The sequence below is a fragment of the Trichechus manatus genome, unplaced genomic scaffold (assembly GCF_000243295.1).
Source record: "Trichechus manatus latirostris isolate Lorelei unplaced genomic scaffold, TriManLat1.0 scaffold00003, whole genome shotgun sequence".
NCBI classification, from domain to species: Eukaryota; Metazoa; Chordata; class Mammalia; order Sirenia; family Trichechidae; genus Trichechus; species Trichechus manatus.
The window spans coordinates 28212677-28226726 of record NW_004443939.1 but is presented as its reverse complement, the minus strand read 5'-3'; the positions used below and the strand labels follow the sequence as shown (position 1 = coordinate 28226726).

Here is a 14050-nt window from a genome sequence, read left to right as displayed (position 1 = left end):
GACTAAATGGGCAGCTTCTGTCCGGAGGTGAGATGAGAAGGCAGAGAGGGTTAGGAGCTGGTTGAATGGACACGGGAAATCAGGGGTGGAAAGGAGGAGTGTGCTGTCACAGTATAGGGAGAGCAATTAGGGTCACATAACAATGTATGTGTAAGTTTTTGTATAAGAGACTAACTTGAATTGTAAACTTTCACTTGAACTACAACAATAATAATAATATAAAAAAAAAAAAACTAAGACAATCTGATATTCTATTAATAGAGGTGTAGTGTCCAGGTTTAAAGAAAAAGTAGCCACATTGTAGTCTGTGCTGATAAGGTTGCATTTCTAGTACAGTTTTGTGCCGATGTACTGTATTTGATGGGAGCCCTGGTGCTGCAGTGGTTAAGAGCTTGGCTGCTAACCAAAAAGTTCAGCAGTTCCAATCCACCAGCTGCTCCTTAGAAACCCTATGGGGAAGTTCTACTCTGTCCTATAGGGTCACTATGAGTCAGAATTGACTTGATGGCAAAGGGTTACAGCATTTGATAAGTGTGTGTATGGGAGAGGAAAGTGGCACAGATAAATCGCTGTCCTACAGGGCAATAATTTCTTACTCAGAGACTGAACATCAGTATTAATAAGGAACCGTTTCAGTGGGCATGAGGTTAAACTCAATGACATCTTACAACTCTAAACTTTTTTTTTAATAGAAGCATAACATTTATTGCAGTGGTTTTATTTTATGTATTAATTTACATGTAAAAATAGTTGTTCTTCCTGTCATAGAAAAAGATGATTTTATCATATAAGCTGGTAATTTTTTTTAACTCTGAACTTTTTTAATACTGTAAGTCTATGATAATTTTCTTCCAGTATCTCTCCAATTTATATATTTAAACATAGAAGTAATAACTCAGAATTTTATCTTTCAAGTGAATACACTTCACACCCTAGTACTCAGTCAGGTTTTGGGTGTAAATTTATCTAGGAATATTTTTCTTCTAAATATAGTTTGTGCAAAGGTGTTGCTACAATCCCTGATCATTTTTGGATGCATAGAGTTCAGTGATTATGAGTCTTAATATGTTTTGATAATGTAGGTGTGGGCTCATTGTGACCTACATTTCAGTACATAGGTATTTTTATGATTCCTTTAGAGTAAAAGTTTATCTGATCAATTCTTCCCTTTATATTAAAATACATTTTGTTTTATAAGAATTTTACTGAATACATTTATTTGATTGATAGGAAATGTTGCAGTTGCATTTTTGTATTATAAAAGTATTGGTCCCTTGCTTTCATCATCTGACAACTTATTGGAACCTCAGAATTTTGATCATTCTGAAGAGGAAGAAAGAGTCATCTCTTCAGTAATTTCTGTGTCAATTAGTTCAAATCCTCCCATGTTTTATGAACTTGAAAATATTGCATTTACATTAAGTCATATAAAGGTAAGTTTTTTTTTCCTGGTGGTTGTTGGTTATGATTTTAATACATTCAGAGAAGTGAATTTCCGTTGTTGTGCCACTCTCAGTATATGTCAACTCTTGAGTTTAAAAAAAAAAAAAAGACTCAAAATTGAAATAAAGGAGTAATGTAACTTAATGGTTAAGAGCTTGGCTGCTACCAAAAGATTAGCAGTCCAATCCACCAGCCACTCTGTTTGGAAACCTTATGGGGCCATTCTGCTCTATCCTGCGGGTCACTATGAGTCAGAATCAACTCCATGGCAATGGGTTTTTGGTTTTGAAGGTTGTTTCAACTAATTTTCCTAAAAAATATTTTTGTACTTTAAGTACTATTTAAGCTTTCTAATCAATACCAAAGAATTTCATATATTTGACTCTCTAAAGTTAAGTTGTATATTTAGTTTTAATTTTAAGTATATTGTTTCTTTTGAAAGTCTGCATACCTTCAGTGAATGAGTTACCAAAAAAAAAAAAAAAAAGTGTAACAGTGTAGAGTCAAAGAGATAAATTTCACTTTTGTAATGAGGGAGGTATCTGATTAATAATTGTCATTTAAAATAAAATTTTCAGGGATTTGGATACTGATTTATTTTAATCAATACTTCATTGAAGAGAAGTTTAAGGATCATTTAAAGCACAAAAATATTTTATAAAGAAATTAACAGAGACCGTTTTACTCTTATTTTTATTCTGAATCTCTTTTCAAACTCATATGTAGTTAAAACTACACAATGAAAAACATGATAATAGCTGAGTAAGTAATTATTTTTGTACACCTAAAAATGAAAGGGGAAATTTGAAATCGTAGATTGTTCTCTACCTGTTTATAGTTGGTGGTTGCTTAGACTTTGAGTATGATTTCAGTAAATGATTAAAGGACCTCAAGTTACATTTGGAGGATCTTGAAATTTGCCAATTGCATTTCCATGTTTACCAGGGAAAATGAAAAAAAAGAGAGAGAGAGAAAAGTCAAAAAGAATATATATGCTTACACAAAATACAAATACATCACTGTAAATAAGACATCTAATGTAGGGAGAAATGAAATGGATAGCTGTTGTTGTGTAGTTGATTCCAGCTCATGGCGACCCCATGTATGCAGAGTAGAACTGCTCCATAGGATTTTCAAGGTTATGGCCTTTTGGAAGCAGATAGCCAGGCCTGTCTTTCAAGGCACCTCTGGGTGTATTTGAACCACCAACCTTTCAACGAGTAGTTGAGTGCTTAACTGTTTGCACCATCCAGGGACTCCTACAAATGGATTGCAAAGGCAAGTAAATAGTAGTTCCAAACTAAACATTGGTAGGCATTATGTTGAGGGGAAAAAGAAGTGTGAAATATTTTAAGAATTGAAACCAAACTTAGATACTAAAAAAGACTTAGATATCTGAAAAGTTGGTAAATTCAAATGACCTTCTTTCGCACTAGAAACCAAAATGGTTCTTTCACATGGTCTGATGGTTTTGCTACAGTTTTTTATTAATGGAACGTTTCGTCAGATAAAGAGATACGAAGGACAACACATTTCACCAATTCCTGTTTGAAAACGAAACCAAACCAAACACATGCATTAACAAAAATTCTTCACCATAATTAATGGGAAGGCTTGTTTGTCCGTAATTTGTTTCCCTGGTCAATGGCTTCTTCCATTCAAAGTAATGACCATTATGAAATTTCATCACTGTCTTCTGCCAGTGTATCTACCTAATCCCTGGTTCCCCCTCTTTGAGAAAATTTTGATCCTGTTTTTTTTTTTTTTTTTTCCCTGAGAAAATAGAAGTTATCTGAGGAAATAGAAACTACCTTCATTTTCTTGATTTTCTGATAACTTATCTGCAACTTCATCCATTAGTATATATTTCTCCATTATATCAGAGGAATGTAAATTGTTGTTGTTCGCTGTCTAGTCAATTCCAATTTATAGTGATGCTAGGAAACAGAGTAGAACTGCCCCATAGGGTTTGCTAGGCAATAAATCTTTACAAGACCAGATTGCTAGTTCTTTTCTCCCACCAAATTGCAAGTGGATTTGACCTGCCAAATTTTCAGTTAGCAACCAAGTGCTTAACCATTGTGCTGCCACCAGGGCTCCTGGGAATATTAATAGTAGTTGTCATAATAGGATGGACCTTGTGTGGGTCTGTCTTCACTAATTGCACCAGGCATTTTGTGAGTCTGTTCAGTCTGAAAATGTATGGCCATCAGTTGTAAGGAATGTCCTAGTATTTATTTGATATTTCTCCCCCTCCAGTGTATCTGTTCTCTCTTTCTGTTATTTGCTATTATTTGAGTATTAAACTTCCCACCCAAGCATCTTTTTTTTTTTTTAACTTTCTTTCTGATTTTTATTTCTTTTTTTCTGCTAGCATATTTTTTGTTTCTGCTTTATACTTAGTTTTCACTGAAATAACTTCTTTTTTTTTTAACGCTGCTTTTGTTTAATGGGTATGATGCTAATCTCTGATATTTCATTCATACATACTTAAAAAAAATTGTTTCCTGCTCCCTGAATTGTGTTGCTCATGATTTGCTTTGTTTGCCTTGGTTGTCTTTGTTCTCTGTGTTCATGTCTGAGCCTGTCCTCAGATGTCTTGTGGCCCATGAATATCTGTTCATATTTAATAACAGGACACATGAAAGATGAGTGCTTACCTAGGTGGGCTTGTGGCACTCATTTACTTCACTAGAGTGTTATCATCAGGCAAGTTCTCAGCTATTGCATTGAAAGACCCTAAAGGTCAGTAATGAGGCATTGGTAGTTCAACGGTAGAATTCTTGCCTTCCTTGCTGGTTACCCAAGTTTGACTCTGGGCCAATGCATGCACAGTCACCATCTGTCTGTCAGTGAAGGCTTGCATGTTGCAATGATGCTGAACAGGTTTCAGCAGAGCTTCCAGACAAAACTGATCATAGGGATGGTGCAAAAAGGCAGTGTTTTGTCCTGTTGTGCACGGGGTCACCAAGAGTCTGGGGTGACTTGAGGGCAGCTAACAACAAAAGTCAATACTTAAAAGTCATTTCTCTTGGAACAATGAGTTTTGTAGAAGGAAATCTTTTAGTCTCCTGCCTAAGGGCAGAAACCTAGCTGCTAGGATTAGGAGAACTAAGAGAATGTGGTGGGGAGTGGTGAAAGCTCAGTATGTAGACAGACCCTCACTTGATCCCTGTTATCTTTATGACACCTACACTGACTTCTGGTTCCTCTGGCTTACCTAGTTGGGATGGGGTTGGGCATTTTCCAGGCTGTTTTTGGGGAACTGGATCTAGAGTTTTTTTTATTTTCTTCTCATAGCTTGACCTCCTTGTAAAACTTCTAGTCATCTCTCCAACTTTAGTTCAATCACTGTTTTCCTAAACTCAGTCTAGTTAAACTCAGTCTGTCTTTGCCATTATTCCAACTGGTGACCCAAGTGTATTTAGAACATATCTCATTAAAACAATTATCCCTGAGGGCAGATGCTTTATCTTTTTAACTGAGAATCCCTGACTCCTCACACAGTGCCTCTCACATATTGGGCATTCAGCAGATATTTTCCTTAATGATTAATTGTTTGAAGATTAGAGTTTGATCCTGTGCAACTCCAGTTAATATTGATTACCCATTTTTACCCTTTGCGATTGAATTGATTGCGACTCATAGCAACCCTATAGGACAGAGTAGAACTGCCCCATAGGGTTTCCAAGGCTATGGGCTATATGGAAGCAGATAATCACATCTTTCTCCTGAAGAGCAGCTGGTGGGTTCCAACCCCTGACCTTTTGTTTAGCAGTTGAACGAGCACTTAACCACTGCACCACCAGGTCTTCTTCTAATAATGAGTAGTCTTCAATATATCTTTTGACTCTTTTTGCTTCTTAACACAATATGTACCTCACAGGACTATTTTAAGTATCAAACTAGACAAAGTAGGTGAGAAGACACCTAGTTAACTATAAACTGCTATATAATAATTTTTTTTTGTTCTACAAGATACAGGTATAGGGTATTCAACATTCAATAAATAAATTATTATTAATGTTTATAGTACTTGAGCTATAGTGTTAGGATTAATTTAAAGTTATAATACAGAGAGAGAACTCCACTATTTATTGAACGAACCATCTGATAGTCTGTGCAATCTAGCCCCTGTCGATCTCTAACCTTATCTTCACTACTCTTCACCTCACTCATTTGTGCTCTACTGCACTGGCTTCTAGATGTTTGTGGAAGAATCCTGTTCGTCGCTTCAGAGGTTTTCCAATTGTTAATCCAATGATCTAGAACCCTCAGTTCCCTTGTCTGCATGGCTTACCCCCTCACCTCACTGAGGGATCGCCTTAGATGTCATCTCCTTTGAAAGGCTTTATCAGGCTAACCTACTTACCATTTTCTTCCCCATTCCCTGTTTTATTTTTCTCGTTTAATAATTTCTTACCTCCCTTACTAGAACGTAAGGTCAACAATGCAACAGTTTTTTTGTTTTTTGATTCAGTGTTGTATTCCCAGGAAATGAATTAATGACTGATTCTTAGTAGATACTCAACTTTTATTGAATGAAGATACATATGATAATTAGGTGGCATGCCCTGTTTTAAATGACATAGTGACAATTTCACTTAATAATAAATAAATCTTACAACTGTGTGAGATATATTTGATAAAATATAACTTTATTACATTATAGATTTTAATCCTCTCAAATAATAGCAGCATTTGTTTATTAATATTTATTTAATGTTTCATTTCTTAGTCATGGTATTAATCATATTGATATTCAAAATGCTATTTTAAATATGACAGAAGCAATACCATATGTGTAACTTTTTCTCTTTTTCCCATCAGTAAAATGTCTCTTTTTCAGACCTCAGATAAGCATAGGAGTCAATGTGCATTTTGGAACTACTCACCTGACACAATGAACGGCAGCTGGTCTTTGGAGGGCTGTGAATTGACATCATCCAACGAGACCCACACCTCCTGCCGATGTAATCATCTGACACATTTTGCCATTTTGATGTCTTCTGGATCTTCCATTGTAAGATAATTTTCTACCTCATATTTATAGATCTGTCTATATGCCTTTTTGTGTTTTTTTTTTCCTATGTCATTCAAGAAAATAATTCATTTTTATGTTTTCCTTGGGTGTAAATAAACCAGAAAACCAAACCTGTTGCCATCGAGTCGAATCTGACTCGCAGCGACCCTATAAGACAGAATAGAGCTGCCCTCTAGGGTTTCCAAGGAGCTGCTGATGGATTCGAACTGCCGACTTGTTGGTTAGCAACCAGACTCTTAACCTCTGTGCCACCAGGGTTCCTTGGGTGTAAATAGCTTATTTAATGTGCTTGGTAATACGCCAAAAATACCTTCTTTTTAGTATTTGTTTTTCTTCCTGCCTTCTAGGACATATTTAGGTCTGGGGTTTGGATTATTTCTAGTCTAGAATTTATCTAGTTTGTAATATCTAGTAGATTGTGTGCCAAATCAAATATCCATTCATTGACCCTTACTTTTTAATGCTGGTTCTAAAAACCATTTGTATATTTTAATATATCACTGAATTTTAGGGCATTTGTCTTTGGGCCTTGAAAGTTTTTTTGTTTGTTTGTTTGTTTTTTACCAATGATGAATTACCTAAAAATATTTAATACCTGGCCAATGTTTTTAGCAATATAGAAGCCCACAAGGTTTTAGAACATGTACACTCTTTAAGATGAGTAGCTTCATAATATGTTCTTTACATTAGCAAATCTTGATTTTATATTATATATTTTACGATTTATTATTTTATAACTGTATCATAACCTTAATTAGATTACAAGTTTTTTTATCTTACACTGAGAATCCATTGTTAAGTATATAAAATGTCCAAATAAAATCTGCCTAAAGTTAATATCAGTTATATGTTTTAAAGGTGACTTTTTTCTGAATGTTAATTAGGCAAAGAAGCCTCTATTCTGTGATTTCGTGTGTGCTTGTATATAATATTAATCTAGTATATGTATATATATAAAATATTAATCTAGTGTATATATACATATGAGTTGGAATCGACTCAATGGCACACAACATATATATATATGTATATGTGTGTATATGTATATATATATATACGCACACTGGAGGAGCCCTGGTGACACAGTGGTTAAGCTCTTGGTTGCTAACCAAAAGGTTAACAGTTCAAACCCATCAGCTGTTCCAAGGGAGAAAGATGTGGCAGTCTGATCTAGTAAAGATTTACGGGTTTGGAAACCCTATGGGGCAGTTCTACTCTATCCTGTAGGGTCACTGTGAGTCAGAGTCAACTCGAAAGCAATGGGTTTGGGTTTTTTTTTGGTTTATATGTATGTGATATTATCTAGTTACAATAAAGCCAATGTTGGCCATTTCAAAGTCTCTGAACAATACTATTTTGATAGTCCATGTGTTGAGCATTTCTAATACCTTTGTTTAATGTGTTTTAGATGAATCACTGCATAGAAATAAGACTTGTTCTTAACACTGATAAATCTGTTTTAATTAACCGTTTTCACATTACAATAATGAATGCCTTTCTAATATGAAACTGTTGATAACATTGTTAAACTATATACTAATATATACTATGCCTAGAAAAAAAAATCACTAATTACAGAATTGTTAAAGTACTACATGATTTATATCAGATTTCTCTGAATATTGAACATTGTCAAAAGCACAAAATTTTTCTCATCTAAATGTACATTTGTATTTTCACATTTTGTGAACATTTTGATTGTTTCACCAAAAAAGGAAGTTCATTATATGTTGTAGTTCCTTTGACAACTTTCTGAGTTTTTGTCTTAACAACTTTATTATTATTTTCCCTTAGGGTATTAAAGATTATAATATTCTTACAAGAATCACTCAACTAGGAATAATTATTTCACTGATTTGCCTTGCCATATGCATTTTTACGTTCTGGTTCTTCAGTGAAATTCAAAGCACAAGGACAACAATTCACAAAAATCTATGCTGTAGCCTATTCCTTGCCGAACTTGTCTTTCTTGTTGGAATCAATACAAATACCAATAAGGTACGTAGGTCTCCCTATTCTTTTTGTTATCTAAATTATAATTAGTTATAATTGTAATTAAATAATTATAATTAAAGACTTAATGGGGCAAACATACTGTATAATTTGTTTTTAAGATGTCTTTTTAAAGTCTGATAATGCTAACATATCTAAGCAACCTACTTATTAAGTCCATTAACCAAAATTTCCCTCATTACGACAAATCATTGGGACAAATTCAAACTTTGCAACAAACTGAAGAAATACCTTTTTATTTGTTTTGTTTTCAGGTAGGAAACAAACACAGAGTAGAGGGAGTACTGGAAATATTAACTTAGGGATTGAACTTTCAAGCAGCTAGAATTCATAGGTTGAAATATGATGAATTGACTCTGTCTATCATCTACACTTTCCTAACTACTCATTTCTCTCTAAGAATGAATAAATGTGCTATAAATTTATGTGAAATGACTGTGAGAAAAAATGGGAAGGGAGAGGCTTAGAGTTCTGTCAGAGCAAGATGCAGGTCTGACCCCAAATGAAGGAGAGATGGCAGGACGGAAAAATGTGTGGAAGCATTTTACACAGAAGTGCAGTTCTAAGGAGTGTTTAGCAAGGTTGTCAGGGAGTCCTTGAACCAAAGTCACCTGTCTGAGTAATTCCATGTCCCCTGGGGACCCTGCTGTGCTCAGCCATGGTCTGGCAGCAGCCTGTCGGAAACATGACTACAACAATGAGTGAAATCAAAGTACAGCAGCTGGAGCCCTAGGTCCAGCTCCCTGCATCCAGAGAGTGGAGAAGTGCATCCTCATGGCCGCAAAACATTAAATTGTTTCCATATCTCTATTCTTAGAAATCTCTCAAGGACTAAAACTAACAATCAGCTACCAAGGTTTTCTTTTGTAGTACATGCCCACAAAGCACCTATTTTAAATAGTATACACAAGATTATAAACAGAGCCCTGGTGGCACAGTGGTTAAGAGCTATGTCTGCAAACCAAAAGGTTGGCAGTTCAAATCCACCAGCCACTCCTTGGAAACCCTATGGGGTAGTTCTACTCTGTCCTTTAGGTTTGCTGTGAGTTGAAATTGACTCAACAGCAAGAGGTTTAGATTATAAATTCCATATTTGTTTTTGGTTTTTACAGCAATATTCTTAACACCTTTCAAATTTATATATACTTACCATTATTCTCCACTACCTATTTACTCTTTCAGTTTCCCCTCAACATCATGCTCAACCCCAAACTATTCCTTATAGTGATTATTTTCAACTTTCTTTCACCTCTCATACCCTTCTCATTCTCAAGCCATTTTTTAAATATCAATTCCACACCAAAGTGACTCCCAATTTTTGATCCCTGGTGATCTATCTGTTCTCAACCTTGTATAGAATTCTCCCATATATTCTAGTATGTAATCTCATTAAGCTTAAATTTTTCAGATTTAGTAAGTGTGATAAGTATGTAAGTGTGTATTATGCTATCTTTCAAGTGATAGATATCATAAGCTCTATTAAAATAGAATACAGGAGCATGTAACTACCTCTTTTTCTATTATTTCTTGTAAGACTGACCCCAGGTCTGGATGTGCATCAAATACTTACAAATAATGTTTAACTGAAAGCCAACTTTAATATACTTGATATGCTTACTACTTAAGGTGATTCTCTAATGGATATTTTTGCAAAATATATCATTATTTATCTGTCTTGTAAACCCAGTGTTTGTCACTTAATTCAGAAATCACTATATTGTTTAGTATGAGACAGAACAATAATTTTCGTTCTTAATAAAGTTGAGAAGAAAGACATCTTTAAAACAGAAACCAACTTAAATCATAGAAATTCACCAAAGTATTTTGGTTTACCTGTGAATAATCCACAGTTTATAGCATAACACAAATGTATAAAAATTACAAGAGCAGCAACTTAGTTTTATCCCAGGATTGGTGAATATTTCACATTGATGAAGCCCAGTTCTTTAAAATCAGCTGAAAGTAGTATATCTTAAACAATTGACACTTGATATGAATATATTAATGTGATTAATATTATATAAGGTGGCATAATTTATGGAGAAAGTCTATATTTTACACTATGTAATTTTAAATCACACATTGCTTATGGTTTCTTTTTTCTTTGACTTTTAGCTCTTCTGTTCAATCATTGCTGGGCTGCTACATTACTTCTTTTTAGCTGCCTTTGCATGGATGTGCATTGAGGGCATACACCTCTATCTCATTGTTGTGGGAGTCATCTACAACAAGGGATTTTTGCACAAGAATTTTTATATCTTTGGCTACCTAAGTCCAGCTGTGGTAGTTGGATTTTCAGCAGCATTAGGATACAGATATTATGGCACCACCAAAGTGTAAGTTAAGATGATTTCATAATCTCTTGAAATGTAATTCTGAATGTGCTTTGTCATACCATCAAGAATTTTGCTTTGTTGAAGTATACTCAAACATATTTATAGATTGTATCTATCATTTACTTTTCAGATGTTGGCTTAGCACTGAAAACAACTTTATTTGGAGTTTTATAGGACCAGCATGTCTAATCATTCTTGTACGTATGTTTAAAATTTTTATTAGAGTTCAAATGAATGATGATTAAAGAGTGTTTAAATTCCCAGCAATCAAACAGTCTCATTCTAAAAAAAAAAGAAAGAACTATGATCCCCTTATCTTACAGTATATCACTTGTTAACATTTCATTTATCTTATTGTTATTGAGAAAAATATATACCTTTCTTAAACTCAAAGTATTGTAATTTATTTGCCCCTCTTGAAGGAGGATAGATTTCTGCATAACGTGTGATTTATAAGAAAAAACATTTTCCACTTATCAGTAGTATCTCCGCATGTTTTAGTACTGAGAGTGTGCCAACAAGCTAATAATCTTGCATTTCAGATGTTTACGTTATTTAATCTTTTATCGATGATCGGTCATCTTTGAAGATTTGATTGTCATCTTTATAGTTTTATCGTCTTGTGTACCCTGTCATCATGAAAGTGGTTTAAACTAAATTGCAACATCAGAGACAAGAACCAGCTATTTCTTATGAGCAGACAAGTCATATACTGATAGTCCTATTTCAGCAAGCAAGAGGGCCTTTTAATTCTTATTGGAAGTGGTTTCAAACCTACAAATTTGGCAGGTATTATATGTTCTATTCTAAATAAAGACACTTAAATATGTCTCAAGAGCATTTCTAAGTGTTACAAGTTTTCAACAACCTTTCTGAATATAATAGTCTGTCATTGAATCTAGGAAGTATGACAAGGCTCCAGAATAGAATGAATTGTCAGTAGAGCAGTTGTGACAGTGTTTTGGACAATTTTGTCCCATATGTTTTGACCACAAACTAGTCATCTTTTTTGCCTTTGCTTTTTTTTTTTGCTTTCTCATTCTTTTCCTCTGAGTTCTTTATGGTTGCAGGGAGCTGCTACATGGAGAAAGACTTGATATGGAAAGCAGAGAATTTTCATAAAGGTTCATTTTTTAATGGTGGGGGTGAAATAAAGTGTGTTCAGAGACTAAACTTCTTAATCACTGCAGAAAATTTTTTATAATTTTCCCAGTGATCTAACAATATAAAAAGAAACCATTGGCTAGATTTCAGCTAAAACAATTTCAGAGATAATTTATTATGTTTCCAAAATTTTCCACCCACTTAAGTATCCTGACTGAACGATGTCTCATTCAGACAGTGTCATCTGTGAGCCTGTTGTGAGTATTTTATGTAAAGACATTTTACATATTCTAACTTTACTGCTTGCCTGTGTACAGAGTGGACAGTTTCAGATATTGTTTCTTACAAGTTACATAGAACAGTGATTTTTGTGGTTTAGATGGAAAGTAGCAGGCTAGAAATTATACTGAATACAGGAGAAAATATCATATTTCTCTAAAGTAAGAAAGGGAAATTGTTTCCTAAAATTGTTTTTTAATAGTTGTTTATGTAAGGGAAAAGATAACTTTGAATCATTTTATAGTAAGATCCACAGACTTTAGATAGGTTTATCTAAAAATGATCCCTGCAAACTTTCCTTGAAGCCTAAATGAACAGTGTCACACTGTTCTTGTCTGGAATGAATTAACCAATCCATCTTCTGTACAGTGTCAGTATAGTGATCATTTCCCAGTTAACCAGTGGGTCAGGCTACTTACTGAATGGATGAGGCACTTAGATTTTATTCTAAAAGTAAATGCTATTTATTACTTTTAAAATAGCAGATATTCTGTAAATAATAATTTAATTGGAGTGAATTCACTTATTCTACTTCTCCCTGTTCTGTGCTAAAGCTGGCATATTATTATACATATTATCATGTCTTAACATAATGTTAAGAGAAATTTTTCCCATTACCTCAGAATGGTATCTAGTTCAAAGATGAAGTCAAAGAGATGTTGAATACCAAACATTTACAAAACAGCCAAGAACTGAGGCTGACACTTTCCACTGGTCTTACAAAGAGGTGGCAGAACCAGCTGTAACATGATGAGATGACCGGGGAGGGGTAGGGGGGCAGGAGACAGTGACTCAGAGATAGGCGTCCTTGACTTTTGGGATTATACAGTGTTCTCTATGAGAAGCTTTTCTTTTCCTTGACAGTAAGAAAAAAGATGAGTGCTCCCCATCCCTTGAAAACAAGTTGTTAGGAGTACTCTAAAAAAGTTTGTAGAAATAAGAGTAAAACTGTTATCCTGATCTTCAGTCAAATGCTTGCAGGACTGTGGAATCTTCATGTCTCCAGTATATAGGAAGACCAGAGTACAATGAGCCAATTTTTATGAGCACTTGTCATGTGTCCCCTGACCTGGGCCAAATATGATCATAGCAACTAGCACCTGCTTTTGTTTCTGTAGGCTGCATGCTTACTGCAGTGCCCCTTGATGGCAGAGGAGGAATGGAATATCATCTAGTGTGCCTAGGAATAAAATAATGGGAGACTTGCCCAATCTCAGTTGTTACATAAGCATGGAAAAGTTAGTCAAGGGGAGACATGTGGGGGCTGCCCAGGAGGCTGCCAGATCAAGTGAAGTTATGTACAACATAACTAAGAGAATGGGTTGAATGGAGGTGAGGTGGAATGAAGACATGGCTGCCTTTCTCTGAAGAACAGAGGGGTCCAAGGTGAAAATGAAATACTATACACACCAAATAACCTTGTATACCATCTAAGTGGAGGCTATCACATAAGCCAAGACTACCAGCAGTAATAAGAACCAAACTAAGTCAAAGTCGTGTTGTGAATTTTCCCACATATCACCAAAAGGTGATCAGACCCATTAGTCCCCAGTAGTAGAGGAGTTGGGCCTTGGTAATGAAGGGGCAGTATCTCAGAACCAACCATGTTACTCCCACACTCACCTACATGGACACAAATACATAGACTCTAAGTTTCTGGAATGGAAAAAGGCATAAAGACCAGATTCTTTTTTTAACCTGAAAATTACTAAAAGTTATGACATGTGGATTTATGCCAGTGCCTAGAGAAAAACAAAAACAAAAAACTTTTATGTGTATACTTCATTTGCTATTTTTGGCATAGAAATTACCTACTGTTTGGGAAAGTATC

General features: G+C 34.8%; 1 protein-coding gene across 1 annotated transcript in view; it reads left to right on the top strand.

The window, feature by feature from the left end:
* ADGRL4 (adhesion G protein-coupled receptor L4) overlaps positions 1–14050 on the top strand; it is a 158879-nt gene that overhangs the window by 119180 nt on the left and 25649 nt on the right. Inside the window, exons 8-12 of the mRNA XM_004369088.2 lie at positions 1231–1433; positions 6293–6466; positions 8282–8485; positions 10616–10836; positions 10967–11033. Coding sequence (XP_004369145.1) covers positions 1231–1433; positions 6293–6466; positions 8282–8485; positions 10616–10836; positions 10967–11033 — 869 coding nt within the window. The remainder of the gene's footprint in view (positions 1–1230; positions 1434–6292; positions 6467–8281; positions 8486–10615; positions 10837–10966; positions 11034–14050) is intronic.